Consider the following 13403-nt stretch of genomic DNA (forward strand, 5'->3'; position numbering starts at 1 on the left):
ATAGTGCGAACGCGATGTGTCTCATCACTTCACAGGCCTCTGCAATGCAAGGTTCTCTTTTGCGGGGCGCTTATCTATCTCATCACTGTAGACCCGTGCCATTTTGAGATGATCGAGATGAACGGGGGGGGGGGGGGGGAGGTTAGCAGCCACGACCCTCTTGCCTATTCATGGTATAACGAGACCATGCACAGACCATTGGTTTCGCCCCCACTTGTTGGGAGCGTGCACTTCATGACTTGGAAAGTCGCGGGGAAAAATAGATTGCGACGCGGCCGAATTTATTGATCCATAACAATATCATTCTGAGGGCACCTTGAACAACGAACATTTGTCATTGTAGTGATTCAACCTAACTTGACTCGAGAAGTACACAAAGAAGTTGTAATTCTTCTAAAAACATATCTCCGGATGGTTTTCTTTCAATGATGTCGCCGGCTGTGACCTGCATAAAAACGACAGCCAATACGCATGCGTTACTTGAGAAGTGGAACGCAGAAGCGTCTTACCGTTAGGCCTAGGCCCAGGACTGGAGAAGGTTGCTGAAACAGGTATGTTGTTTCTTTCCTGTTTTCGTGGCGTAGTTGGATTTGGGAGTTTGCTGTGGGAGTACAAGTCATAGGCCTATGGTAGATTCTCATGATGCGCATGCGGTCGACTTTCCGTCCCCATTATGCGCAGACACCATGGCCAGGAGGCTCTCCTTGTCCTGCCGATGGGACCGGAGAGCTGGTCCGTCCGAGTTGAAAGATGAAGGGGGGGGGGGGGTGATGGAATGAAAGGAACGCGTCCGGCGTCCGGATGTCAGCCCTGGGGTGTAGGAGCATAACTGCAAACAAAATACATGTAACTTCATTGCCAAGGATGAACAGCTTTCATTGGTCCTTTGAGAACAAGACGGAGCCAGTTCTATTGTCAGTAGGCTTAAATACATGAGCCGGGTATGATGGGCCTACACAATGTAAGCATGCCTATATATTCTACGCACGGCTCATCATACCAGTGCGAAGTTGCGAAAAACTAGGCCGAATATTGATTTTTAAATCGAGGCGAATCATGACATAGACTCGGCCTATGCAGCTGTTGTTATTTTATTGATGCCTCAATTCCCATTGTAAAATCGACCACCCACGAGACTGCTTTTATGGGGGTCGATAGGCCGAACGGGCCGCCAGACCCTCTGTCGCCAAAGCGTGGTGACCTTCTGTCATCATATGGTGATCAGACCCTCCTTGCCAATTTCATAGATCCGCCCTGAAGATGGATGATTGGGTGCACAAAAATGTGTTTTTTTTAATGTTCCTTCATCAGATTTCGACATTCCCTCTGTGAAGTGAAGAAAGCAAAAAGGTCACACCATCAAAGCCACCAGAAGATGTCGGAGTCAGCCGAAGGAGAGAAGACGGTGGTCATCGTCGCCGTTGATACCAGTCTCTACTCTGATTATGCATTTAAGTGTAAGTTTTAATGTTTGGTTTGAACATCGGACTCAGCATCTACGATACTGCCACAGAAACCATCTTGACCTTAATATGCCTCGAGCACAATGTTCCTTCAACGAGGTCTGGGCTAACCAAGAGTGGGTAAGAGGATAGACATTTGCTGGTTGGCCTACGTCGCATCACAATGCGCAGACACTCTGAAGCGCTGGACAGATAAGATGGCATTGAGACTTGCAGTCCAATGTCCTTTGCCAATGCTGCTTGAGGAAATATATATGCTTGTTTCCAGTTTATATGGAGAAGATCCACAAAGACGAGTACGAGGTTGTCCTGGCCCATGGGGTCGAGTCGCCGTCTGTTGCTGTTTCGCTCGACACTGCCGGATTCGCCGATATAGGTAAGAAAGAGGACGCTGTTCAGTCAGAATCATACATGCCTTTGAAGGAAGGTTCAGACATCAAATCATCATTAAATATTAAAAATATTAAAAACATATTAGCTCTTCAAGAGTTTTAAGGGAAAAAGATAAAATACTATTCAGTGAGTAAATACAACTCAGGACGTGACGTCAGCAGCAAAATCTGACCTTCACTGACATCAACATGACGGGGTACCTTTTTTGATTTCAACCAAAAGCATATCTAGAAGATATGAAGTTCCCTCTTTCTATTTCCATGCACATCTTCTTCAGATTATCTAGCCAATGTGTTTCTGCCTCCTGACAAGGAAAACCTGGAAATATACCAGAAAAAGAACGAAGAGGAAATGGCGAGAATCATGGTTCATCTTGAGGGCATGATAACCGATCATGGGGTAAGTGTAACCTGGGCGGGGATACTCTCCCGACGCTGTGGACCGGCCTCTTCATTGTCTGTGAGGTGTCCCTCACTATGAAATCTTTTTCTGTTCCCTTTTCGTGATACGACCAAACCTGAGTAATATACTGATGGCTCAGGTTAGGTTTGGAAGCAGAGACTGCGCTTCCGAATCCCCCGAGTGATTGGTACACTGCATGAATCTGTAAATATGCTCTCTCTATTTCAGACCGAAATCAACCATAAATTCCGTGTGACGGAGCACATGGGCGAGCCAGGATCGGCCATCTTGCAAATGGCCGCGGAGGAGAATGCGTCCATGATTGTCATGGGGACGCGAGGTAAAGGCTTGGTTAGGAGGACTATCCTCGGCAGTGTGTCCGATTATGTGCTGCATCATGCCAAGTTACCTGTTATCATCTGCCATGCGGATGAGAACTTTGAAAAGGAATATGAGAAGGCGAAGAGTTCTTAGGTACTAACATTTCATTCATTTTAATATTGGGACATCGGATTGGGTGAGAGAGGAGTCAGCACATATCTTTGCTATTGTCCCGACGAAATACAACGAGCTGTACATGCAACTAACTGTTGCGGTGGATTGGTCTCTGTCAATGCATATACATGTAGATCTGTAGCATAAACAACAACGTTACATATTGTCAGTGGTAGTGGGGTAAGGATTGATGACTCCTCCCAAAATGTTCAGTATCTCAACAGTTACCAAAGCTTCGACACTGAAATTAAAACTATTCCTGTCCTTCACTGAGGTCATATCATTGGACATCGGGCCAAAGGTTTTCATTAGCTGTTCTATTGTGAATAAACTCATATTCATGTTGGTTGAATGTTGCTGTTTTAATTCACTGGTATCTCGCCTTCCACCTTCTCGTGAAGCATTCATGGTGCCAAAGGTGGGGGAAGGCCCGGGTCCGCGGTTGGAGCATGCAGGGACCACAACAAAACCCAGTCGCGTGTCCACGTAACGGGAACGTATATTGTACATGTACATAGATTCGGTCAGATGGAGGGAGCAGAGAAACCATATAGTAACAACCAGACCAAATGTGATTCGGTGTGCTGGTTGTTGATGTCTCATTTCTCTCATCGTGTCGGCAACAAGATGCCATGTCGGATTCTGGTTGTGAAGGAGACATACTCAACCAGCTAGACCGAATCCTAGCTGGTTGCTCCGCACTGTTGTCAATACAGTGAGACAGATGACACAGACATAACCAGGCCAAAGCGGGTCTCCTGGTTGCTCCACAGTGTTGCCAACATGATAAGAAAGATTCGATCGTCACCATCAGATCAAAAGCAGACAACTGTCTTCTCCGTGATGTTTCAAATACTGTGAAAGATATGAGACAACCACATACAGATCGAATCGTTCGATTGTGACAGTCTCATCTGAGGACTGCGTGCGCTGGCGATTCGGTCTGGTTGTGATTCTCTCAGCTCTCTGACCATGTTACCAGGTCCGATACGGTCTGGTGGTGGTTTTGTTCATAAGAACAAAGGGGGTTCAATGACAAACGAAAGAGACAAAGGAATTCATTTCAAAAGAGACCTATTGCCAGGTTTATTATACCTCTGGGTCATTTACAAATATAGATCAGGAGAACATGCGCGGAGAATGCGTGTACATGGTAACGACAGAAACAAGAATCGGCTGTCGGGATCGTTCGGGAAGAGTCGGTTGAGTTCGGAATGTCCTGTCACGATGACCACGTGCACGGGCACCATCCTGCATTGACCATTGTATTGGCTGTACTGGCTCCCGACCGAGTTTAGAGGATATACTGTGTCACAACTCATTGCAACATCGGCCTTTGATGAGAACATGGCAACTGAACAAACAGTTGTGAAGGATCCGTGTTCGCGAAACCGCGAGGATAGTCGATTACTCCGAAGTTCACCGAATGATTCCAAGGACGACAATACAAAATCTATCACAAACAAATCTTACGTTTTTACGTATTACCATTAGTGTACGTTGTGAATTAAAGTATTCATAAGACAACTACAAGATAGATATTAATCACACAATAAAACCAAGAAGATGTAGGCCTATATATAAAAGTTCATTAAAGCGTTACATGTGTCATTTTGGAAGTTTTTGCGTAATAATTAGTTGGGTAATTCACTGTTAACAATACAATTTCCTGCATTGCGTTATTGTTACACAAAGCTGGATTTAACTGGTGGGGAAGCGGATATGCCGCATTCAACTTACTGTGCTAGTATTGGGTAATTAGATTGGGGCAAATACCCGCTGGGGTCGAGTACAGTTATGTCACGTCGGTGAGCAAAGCGGAAGACCTGTGTTAATGGAATCACGCTTTACCTGACAAAAGGCATTTTTCTCGACTGGGAAATCATCCTACATGAGGATGAAGTTCACGGAAGGGACTGCTGAGTAGAAGCTGGAATCGAAACAAATCTCGCAAATGGTTACCATGGTTACTGTTTGTCACACGATTGATAATTCCGAAAGGAAAATAGCACACGTTGTTCACAAAATTTTCATATAGTTTTGATGCATAGATTATTTGTTGTTCGTAAGGACTGTTTAAAGTGTCCTTGTTGTATGGTTATATACAAATGAATTTGATGATACACACCTTAATGATAAATTGAAATCGACAAACATGCAAATAGTCTAGGATCAAATGTTTTGCTCATTTTCTTAAATCATAAACACATGACTTATGACAAGCTACATATCACAATCAACACACACAACAAACTGACTAGATAATATCAAGAATTAGTAAAGACCGATGACCTAAACCGGTACAATTTACGTGGAATCAATAATTGAACTTAATTGAAGACACCAAGTACAGTAGTTTTAAAACGACAAGTTGGGCATGAAGTATGTTGTTTTTTCATCGAAAACAGCTTCCAGCAGGACCGTAGCTTCTCAAAGCGCTAAACACTTCTCCACAATCGTCGGGCTGCCAGAAATTCGCAAGCCATGTCCAATGCCTCCTCACACCACCTGCAAATATCGTTATTCGAGATCAGCATCAGTTTGGCGCTTCATGAGGCGGCGCATCATGGCCACCTTAATCCCACGCCAAAGTTGTCCCATTAAAGCTGAGCTGTGCTCACCTCGGAACTTATGTACATGTATAAACTGTGCTATTTTGTTCAACCAAGCGAAAAAAACGGTAGTGCTAACGTTGTTTGCATTACGTCGTTATGCTACATGTATCTGGATGTGTCTTTATCAAAATGTAAGTATTGAATGATGTGTCGCCGAGCCTCTGCGACATGACTCTGTACGCTATACTACAAAAATGTTGCTCCAAATTTGCCTTTGTCGCAAAAAGACAGTCATATAAATGAATTATTGCACGCGACTTTTTGCCACATGTTGCAGTCAGACTTCAGTGTTGGCGGCTTTCACCGAACGCCAAACCTATGTATAGGGCCCACCACAGCATTAGACAGGTCACAATTCGGCACAGTCTTTGCACGATACTCGTCACTTGTGGAAACAAGAGTGCGATAAAGGAGACCTGCACTCGGGAAACTTCCGAAAATGGTTCAGAGATGACGGCGAAGACGACATTAAGCGGAGAGGCCCGAAGCCAAGTCTATATACACACCCAAGGTGACATCTTCCTTCTAGAATACCTTTGATCGCAACTAAATGATGAGACGAACCAACAGTTTTATTGGCCATCCAATAAGAACGCAATCATGTCCCTCCGACGAAAATCTTGAGCATTCCTCAATGATAATTTAACCTCGGACGAGGTTACACTGAACCAAACTCTAATCAGAGATTCCACGCCAACGCATTCGGAAGAACCTCCGGCAGAGATTGTGGAGGACCGTACAAATCTCTCATCTAAGATTCTGCACTTGGTCATATCACTTCCGTCACCTCTAATAAAAATCCCAGAATCATACAACTTATACAATCTCTCACCAAACGGGTGTAGAGGCTGCACGAGCTCAGGCGGCTGCAACCTCTGTTGGAAATCGCGGAATGTAAGATGGAAGCTTTTAGAAAAACGGGCAGTTCCGGTGGTGGCACTTGCAATTTTTAATCCACATGAAGTCATGTGTCTCCCGAACTCCATGCTTGCATTCGAACTTGACTGGAATTGTCTTGGTGATGTGGGGAGCACAGCATTTGTTTTTTTTGCAGTCGCTACAGTATTTGGGACGGTATTCTTTCACGCTAGTGCACTCCTTATAAGTGAGATGTTTTGCTTCATCCGGCTTGAGTGTTGGGGTACATCGCTTGCCCGGCTGAAAAATCATTATGAAATGTAAATGAAATCGTAACATGAAAGTAGTTAAGCCGAAGATATTCCAAACTGCCCTTCTTATTCGTCTTATTCCAAAAGCAGGATAGTGTTCCCACGATATATCGCTTTCTGATTGGCTCATATCTAATGTATGCAAAGATGGCGCAGAATTTAACACTTCTGATTGGACAATACGTACCAGCTTGCCCTCTGGCATATCGCAAGGCCTGATGGTACAGAAACGGATCTGCTGCACTGGCTTACACTCTGTGTTGTCATTGGTGACTCTGACTGACAGGCCCATGTCACACGAGGTGGAACAGGCACTCCAGGCAGAGGTCTCACGCTTGCAGTTCGGAGTGTTGGTCGTCGGCACGGACACCACTGGAAATGTATGAAGGTTGGAAATTACTTACTGACCGAAACGCGGGTAAAAATGACTGTGAGCGATATTTGACAAGAACCTCGTCTGGGTGCATATCTCCCAATCTTACCTTCGGCCGTGGGCACGCTCCCCAGAAAATTGCCTGTGTTATCTGCCTGTATATTGTCACACATCCATTCCCGGCAACACTGATCTGGAATGGGCACAAGCCGAGCATTGATGCAGTTTTTGGTTGAAGGTTTCTTCTCCTCTTGGGGGCACAGCGAGACGCAGCCATAGTGACCATTCTGACACGTGCACAGACGCCGGCATTCCGGTTTGAATTCCTCGCCATCTTTATACATGATGCCATTCACACTGCAAGGCTCGGCAGATTTTGCTGCAAAGGGAAAGACTCGATTTAAAGATTTATGATGAAATGAAAGACGCTGTCTTTGTTAATGAGGAAGGACTAAAGTATGCACGGTGCACACGGTACAAGACCTTTTGTCACAACCTGTCGCTTGTTCATGGTCAGTTATATAAATTGCTCAAAGATGGCGATACCGTATATCATACTGTAAGCGCCCTCATCAGCAGGCGCGGCTAGAGTGGAAACCTCAATAAAGCACGGATAAATCATTCACAGGCGAGGTCAGCTCCATGGACAAGTATGGAAAATTCAAATCGCAGGCGAGGAAGCAATGACACCAGATTCATAAGTGAGGTTCTAGATCTGATACAAGTACATTTTGTACGCAGAATATGACAAGCAGCATCCCAACACTGTTAGAAATGGTCTGCAAAATGAAGTCTATGACGCGGTGTAGTAACCGTGTCGTGTAACCAGCTGCCTGTGGAAGAATCCAGAGCAGCGTAAAAGAAGTTCAATGTCACTCTTATCCTGTCTGAGACATTACTCAGAATGCTTGCAAGATTTAATGGAACTTGGTTTCGTTCACGATGAGATGCAGTCTCATGTTTCTTCCTTTGATGTCTCGGGAACCGCAGGAAACCTATTACATGTAGCTGAGACGCTGTGGTATTAACCAATATGTAGACGGAGAACACTTGTCAAATTGTCATCTTGGCTGATTGACGGGTTGACAGCATAGAGTTTTCGTAACAAGACGTAGGCCTAACTTTTGTTACAGGAGTTGGGGGAGGTTGACGCAGCAGTCCACATCAAAGAGCACTTTAAAGTTCGATACTCAGTCACGCTTAAAGACTCATGGAGCCTCCAACGTTAAAGTGACAAGAAAAAGCAGAACGGAATTGCAATTATTAACTTGTAAAGTTAGAGATACTTCAACCCCTCGACGATGGTACTAGTAATTTCCTAAGTGCATAAGAGATTGAGGTAAACGTCTCGGGAGGAGTGGACTCCTCATGTATTCATCCTCTGAACCTCCAACTAACCAGTGTATATGCCAACTTCCATAACTTAGTCTTGAATCTATATAAGTTCCATCTCACATTTGCATAAAACCCGCGGGAATACTTAAGTAGCTATTGGATAAAGATATCGAACGCGTCTCTCATGAGAAAGCGAAATGGGGATTCTTTCGGTGACTCAGAACCAGGTGCGGGTCTCCACGTGACGAACATGAACAAGTGTATCGTCGCATCCCTTTTGCAGTCACAATCACACCGACATTAATGTCGAGGGTGTTTTTTCATACTTTCATGGATGTTCAGGTCTCAGCCAGCAGATAAATTTGGGTTGTCGCTTTCAGCCGGATACCGGTGTGTAATGCGTTTAAGTGTTCCCGTTTCTCGGCGTTCCTCTCGTTGTTAGGGAACGCATGAAGACAAATTGACACGTTTTTCGGTGCTTCACTTGGGGAAGAGCAGCAGCAATTACACTTACAACTCCCATGATGAATACACACTGGAGTGCTGAAGAGATACTTAAGTAAAGGCACAGATACATCAAATTCAAATTTAGGTGAAGAGACGGAGACACATTGATCGGATTCAAGCCCTCCAAAAGAAAGTTGATTTCACACTGGGTGCAATAAATAGTCTTTGGAAATGTGAAACCAATTCAACATTTATCATGCAACTTGAATTAGTTGGAAGTGATCCCCTAACTTCAGAACTCCATGACTTAAGAGTAGCTAATCATTTTTTCAAGCAATCTTCTTCAAGTCACTTACGCTGATAATGATTAAACACTCGAATATAAATGGATCTTAGCCAAAATGTCGGAAAAATATGCCACAAATCATGCAATGAAAGAGACCAATTTCGACGATGCGAAACTTCACTTAACTAAAGTGACAATACTGCACATATTTAAGAGTAAAATCTATCACATGACATGATTTAAAATGATTTAATACACGCTTCATCCTCTTCACTTAAAATTATGCATTTTACGCTAATCTATTTTAGCGGAACAGTTTTAGAATTTATGAAAAATTGCAAATTTATTGCAAGAAAGTTAGGTATCGTAATTGAAACGTCACTCTCACGCACTTATCATAAACTTTTATAGCACTTTTGTCATATTGTGAGAAACTGCCTCTCGAATTTAGAATTTCATATATGTTAAGTGTCATTCGTATCAGATGGGTTATCACAAATGTTGCGGAATTATGTTACAAATCAAGTTAGTTTCGACAGAATGACAGCGACACTGTGTGGGTTTCATCATAATTGAATTTTGTAACCAAATCCAAATTTCAACTTTTTACTAATCTGATTTCCAGATTTTCTCATTTGCCCTTATGAACGATCTATTTTATAATTTACAAGCGATGGCTCATCTGATTTGATGGAACACGATGTTGAAAATATGACTTTTTGCCCGATTGAAGTTTTGCACCCCCAGGAGCAATGACCTCAGCTGACCGGGATGAAAACGGAAAACGGTATTTCTAGCTTGTTTTGAACCACACCTATAGGCCCGAGTTGACATCCTGATATGAAAACACCGACTGATAATCAGTTCAGCTAAGACATACGCAGCTTCTTTATCCCTTTTTGCAACTTCCCTCAATATCATCTACAAGACGTTACTTCACCCGTTACCTCGCTGTTAGAAGAATTCAGACCCAGCTCAATACTCGGTCTATTGTCTTGAAACAAAGCCCGCTTGCACCTAAATTCCCTTTGTTCTACCGTCTTCTTACGGTTTATCAGGGAAAGTCTTGATAACATCGACCCCCACGGAACTGCGTTGCGTATAGGCAAGGGCAAATAAGGCAATGTACCTTAGCAGCAAATCGGGCGACAGTACACCCAAAGAAACACGGCTCTACCTCGATAATGGTTTCATTACCATCTCAGATTTAATATCTTGCGCAGTTCTTCTTCGGCTCATTTGATCAAATGGCTATTAAGGCAAATTGATACCATAAAGCGAGAAATGGCCTCTTTATTGCCGAGCATGTTCTGATTATGGGTTTACGTAATGTGAATTGACGAAGTATGAATACTCCTGATGATGATGTTCGTCAGTAGTTTTGCGCGTATCATCGGCAAACATCGGTTGAGAATATCTTATTTAGGCGGATTTTTTGCATCAGCATCATTTTTGTCACGTTATATTTCATACTAGCGATCATGACTTTTATAAACAACCTATCGCAAAAGTAACCGTGAAATAGAGACGTCAGTGTGGTGCTTTACATGACTTTCTATGCATACTGCTTCACTTGCAGGCCATCTTTACTTTGGTAATAGCGGCGTCAGGCCGTCACCTCACCCCTATCATAACAATAACCATGGCCCGATGATATAATTCCACTATGTTCCGCCAAAGCACAACCAAAGCAGAACAAATAACAAAATGAAGTATGCCATAATGAATCAATCTTGAGTCAGAGGAAAGATCATATCCTACCTCTGCAGACGCCACTGAGTCCATTATTCTTATGAAAGTCGCACACGAATCCTTTTCGTTCATCGCACATCCTCTTATGGTCGCAGTACTCTCCCTGCTGGCGGCCGCACATCTCACAGCAGCCACACCCGTCCTTGACGATTGATATGCCAGGCTTGCATTTGGGGTGTTCACTAGGACACTCGCACGGGTAGGTACACTTGGAACGTATCTGAAATGACAGGAATGAAACAAGAACTTAGAGAAAATGAAAAGTTTGCGGATGTTCGACGTTTCGTCTCGGGTCGACAGCGAGATGAATAAGCGGAAGGGGACGCGTATGGAGAAGATGTTGAGTTGCTCTCCGGGCTGACAAAATGGCTGTTCGACACCAAGTCAGGAAAAAATAGTACACCCGACGACGACGACGACGACGACGACGACGACGACGACGACGACAACAACAACAACAACAACAACAACAACAACAACAACAACTACAACAACAACAACGACATTCTACTATCCACCAAAAAACTCAAAGAGATTCAGCTATGTCCTCTCATTGGAGAAAGGAAGTTAGTCTAGACTAGACGCAAGGGCCCAACGCGCCGCGTAGCGGCAAAAAAGCGAAGCTGGCGAAACATTTATAACGGGTCACCGTCACTTATTATTGGACTTATAGCGCATTTACGGGGTTGCAACTATTTTGCTTTATAGTGTCACCAGGAAAGAAAAGCATGCGACCTAACGCCGATCTATTTGTATAAAGTGATAATTGGAAGGTATATAGTAGGAAATATCAATAAAATAATCATTCCATGTCGTCTTTTGAGGGCATTTTTGATTGTAAAAAATATATGTGTACGTCACCGTAGTCTCTGCAATGATAATTTTATCAGAGCAGTCTCGCGCAAGTAGAAGTTCTTTACCTATTAGTTCTTCACTTATTAGTCTCAACGTCTGGCGCAAAGCCAGACGTTTTCCATTACGATTTCACTACGATGTTTGACAAGAAGGAGCAGTGCGCGAGATATGCTAATGAGCAGACTTCCCTCGCTTGAGTTTCTGAAGAATGTTCCATATCGCGCTAAGCTGATCACTACTGATTATGACAGGCGTGCAACGGTAGGTATCTGCTCCCCAACTTCCACCCTAATACGGTACAATAAGTTACCATTTGATGGGAATGGGACAATGCCCTCACTGTGTATGGAGTCATAGGGATAAGAAGACATTATTCATTAGTGTTGGTACAAGTGATTTTGCCCAAAAAGCATGCGCATTCAAAAAACAAAATATGCAAGGTTACGGTATCACGTACATGACCATGACGACGTGCAGAAAGTGCACTGGCCAGTGCATACCCTATGGCTATGTACTAGTAAACATGGTAAACATGAACAACATCATTATTCATCGGCAGTTCATTTTACTCCGAGCTTTTCCTGAAACATATAGCCATGATGATTAGGCCTACCATGTACCATGACCAATAACAGCACTAGATCATGTAGATGTCAACAAGTTCACATGAACCGTATAATCCCGCATGGCGCATGTGGGGCATGCGTCTAAACCAAAGCCTCAAAATCACTTGTTTTGGTCTATTTCACTTGTGTTTCCCCCGTCTCCCAGTCCATAATACATTTACAGTTTACAATCCCCGATCATGGCCCAACAAAAGGTCATCGGTTGACTAAAGGAACACAACTGTTCAATGGATTTATAGTTGAATGCGATCAAACTACGTCTTTTCAATCGTGGATTGTAAATTTAACCCCATGGGCCTAGGGAAGGTCCTATAACAATACTTTCGACAGTTATTATCTCCGCTGCCTCCACCATGTTACACAGTGCTCACTGCTGATTCTAAAATGCGCCACCTAGTCAAAACAGGACATATGTTCTTCTAGGAATAGATCTCTTTCCAATATTTCGTCATTCCACTATCGTCATCACCTCATCATACTTTCATTGACATTACAGGCACACATCCACAGAGCACTCTTCAAATCATCTACACAGTGGTTATCCAACTAGGATTATAAAGGTAATTTCTTAGCCCCACACAGTGGGTTTCAGTCTTGATAAAGGGGCACTATTGCTAGCAGCTAGGTAGGCAAGATAAAGTTAGACGAAGTAGCCGATAGGGGTCTCTCACCCCCCAAAGTCCATCACAACTATTCAAGCTTGTACAAGGAATACATGCAGCGCTGACTCTAACAAGACCCAATGGGAATGTCGCACAGTCATCTGTCAAAAACAAGACCTATGTTGCAGTATGATCTCTTGCCAATATTTAATAATTGCACTATCGTCATCACCTCATCATACTTCATTGACATTACAGGTACACATTGACATAGACCACTGTTGCAGTCAACGACACAGTCGCTATCCAAGTAGCATTATAGAGGTAATTATCATTATCATACCTCATTAGCATGTGAACCAATCACGTCGCGTCCTTTGCGATCACGGCAAAGCCTCATGGAATAATGTCTTTCACCGTTGAATAATTTTTCATATTCCATGCCTACAACTTCAATTTCTTCATATTCCATGGCTAGAAGTTCAATACTAATATAATATCCAAGATAAAGTTACAAGAAGTAGTCAATAGGGGTCTCTCACCTCTCACTGTATGTCCACACTATTCACGCTTGTACGAGGAATACATTC

At 43.4% G+C, this 13403-nt stretch overlaps 2 protein-coding genes across 4 annotated transcripts in view; one reads left to right on the forward strand and one right to left on the reverse strand.

Annotated features, from left to right (window-relative positions):
- The first annotated feature begins 394 nt into the window (after positions 1-394).
- Positions 395-3105, forward strand: LOC135501317 (uncharacterized). The gene is made up of 5 exons (XM_064793371.1): positions 395-551; positions 1312-1457; positions 1732-1839; positions 2134-2255; positions 2487-3105. The coding sequence occupies exons 2-5, from the start codon at positions 1376-1378 to the stop codon at positions 2730-2732; spliced, it is 558 nt and encodes a 185-aa protein (XP_064649441.1). The 5' UTR covers positions 395-551; positions 1312-1375; the 3' UTR covers positions 2733-3105.
- A 705-nt stretch (positions 3106-3810) lies between these two features.
- Positions 3811-13403, reverse strand: part of LOC135501316 (CCN family member 2-like) — a 79956-nt gene continuing 70363 nt past the window's right edge. For all 3 annotated transcript variants that reach the window (XM_064793368.1, XM_064793367.1, XM_064793370.1), the window contains 4 exons: positions 10740-10950; positions 7020-7289; positions 6725-6909; positions 3811-6526 (listed from right to left, as the gene is read on the reverse strand). In XM_064793368.1, coding sequence (XP_064649438.1) covers positions 6278-6526; positions 6725-6909; positions 7020-7289; positions 10740-10950 — 915 coding nt within the window. In that variant the 3' untranslated portion in view covers positions 3811-6277. The remainder of the gene's footprint in view (positions 6527-6724; positions 6910-7019; positions 7290-10739; positions 10951-13403) is intronic.

Source organism: Lineus longissimus, chromosome 17, assembly GCF_910592395.1.
Source record: "Lineus longissimus chromosome 17, tnLinLong1.2, whole genome shotgun sequence".
Lineage (NCBI taxonomy): Eukaryota > Metazoa > Nemertea > Pilidiophora > Heteronemertea > Lineidae > Lineus > Lineus longissimus.